The sequence below is a fragment of the Pinus tabuliformis genome, chromosome 2_1 (genome assembly GCF_031772625.1).
Source record: "Pinus tabuliformis cultivar Carrire ecotype Pingquan chromosome 2_1, CPIR1, whole genome shotgun sequence".
NCBI lineage: Eukaryota > Viridiplantae > Streptophyta > Pinopsida > Pinales > Pinaceae > Pinus > Pinus tabuliformis.
This window is the reverse complement of record NC_142299.1, coordinates 777,784,886-777,786,783: the sequence shown is the minus strand read 5'-3', so window position 1 is coordinate 777,786,783 and position 1,898 is coordinate 777,784,886. Positions and strand designations below refer to the sequence as shown.

The window sequence follows — 1,898 nt, the reverse complement described above, 5'->3', positions numbered from 1 at the left end:
ACATTCCCATGCCTTTGTCCATTCGTTTCCGCTTACACCGTCTCTTAGGCTTCCTCCTCAGTCGCTGTCGTTTCCTTTGACTCGCTTGATTTTTCAGCTTCCCTCCTTGATCGCTGTGACTGACTATTCCATCCTGCTTGTATCCACTCCCGTATTGGAATTATCATCATCTTCAGGTAATTTGGAAGGAACGCCAGCCTCCAATTCAGAATCCTGTTTATGATCTGGATCCAAGGTAGTTTCCATCGATGTTACCTCTGCATAATTTTTAGGTTTATCTGAAGACTTAGTATGGCTTCCTTTATTCTGTTTCTTCTGCCTGAATTCCTCAAGTCTTTTTTTTTATTTTACCAGCTGCTCGCAAATCAACTTTGCTCTTCTGCTTATTCATTGCTTCGAATCAAGCCTTTGAAGTGTTTCACCCACCCACTTCACAAGCAAAACAAGGCACTGGATCCTTACAAAATAAATGACCAATAGGGACGATCATGCCTTCTGCTTAGCCAAATAAATAAATTAAATGTGATCCCGACGCCGCAACTGTGTTCCAAAGGGATCATAAACTGTGCATTTGCAATCACAGCCGTTGATCGTCGCGATCCAACAGTCACAGTCCTTTTTTTCCCGCACGTTAAACATCGTGCATATTCCTCGCTGTCTGACCATTTGTCGCCGGATCGGATGGTAGTCGCAAGCCCCGATCGCGCAACATGCATACGCGTTAACCTGCGGGGGCGGCGGTTTTCATCCACCACGCGTCGTATTGTGACTGGATCGCTGGCCCTTGTACATATACCACCGAACCCCGGTGGGCGGTGCGGGGAATATCGCTTATTGCCTACCTGTATGTCTCCCACGCATTATTGTCCGCGCATTTTTCGCGTGCGACGATCGTTGGATCCGCTGCTCTTTGATCCGACGGCTCATATTCATCATCAGTGGATTCTTATTTTTCCACCAGTTTCTTGCCAGGAAGTGATTTTCTTTCCCCCGGCTTAGCCTTTGCAGCTGCTTTATCAATTATCACAGGTTCAGGCTTCACTTGTTTCGCACCATCTTTCATTAACTCAGGCTTGGCAAGCCTCGCTTCTCTTTGGCCATTTTCCTTAACATGATGCATCAGAGCCTGAGCTTGTCGATCATCATCAGAATCAGAGTCTGTGTCATCATATCCTCCCTTTCTACCATCTGTTTCTTCTACAATTGTGGTATAACCAATGAAGAAGACGCTTCCTATGGTGCAACTGTGTGAAAGCTTGAAAGGTTTAGAAAACATAATATCCAACGAAAACTGGTCGCATTTCCCATATGTAAGCGCACCAAGCACAACTTTCTTGTTATCAACATGAACATTGAGGAGAGCTCTCTCACTTTCCTTTGCATTTTGAATCTCACCCAGGGCTGCCTGCGATAAGTGGAGATATTTACCATCTCCAGGATCACAGCTCTGAACCTCCCCAGGTTTTACCTCCACACCCCAAAACTCCATTTGATCTGAAACCCTCCGCTCGATTGTTTCGGTTCAACTCCTAACAAACGAGGAACTCTATTATAACTCTGTCTGCTTCTCTCGTCTCCATCTGCTCCTTTGGTGGCTCTGTCTACTCCTTGAATATTGCCATATTGACATCAACGACAATCCGTGTCCAACACCCATATCATTGTTTATATTTCATATGAGCATATTTCCTTTTTTAAGTACAAGCAATATCCTACTTGCAGGCATTAATTCCATTTAGTGCTTTCCTTTCAAAGCTATACCTCATATTTGTTCTTGGTTGTTCTAACACTCATTCTGCAACTTCTTTATTCTATTACACTTGTTGTATCTTGAAAGAATTATTTTGTTGCAAGTATTGTTACTATCTTTGAGCATATTTAATTTCTTGGAAGTCATT

At 43.6% G+C, this 1,898-nt stretch overlaps 1 protein-coding gene across 1 annotated transcript; it reads right to left on the bottom strand.

Annotated features, from left to right (window-relative positions):
* Positions 1-928: 928 nt before the first annotated feature.
* On the bottom strand, positions 929-1,493 carry LOC149202881 (histone deacetylase HDT2-like). Its single transcript, XM_089400063.1, has one exon. It carries the CDS (start codon positions 1,487-1,489, stop codon positions 947-949), a length of 543 nt encoding a protein of 180 aa, XP_089256189.1. The 5' UTR covers positions 1,490-1,493; the 3' UTR covers positions 929-946.
* Positions 1,494-1,898: the final 405 nt, after the last annotated feature.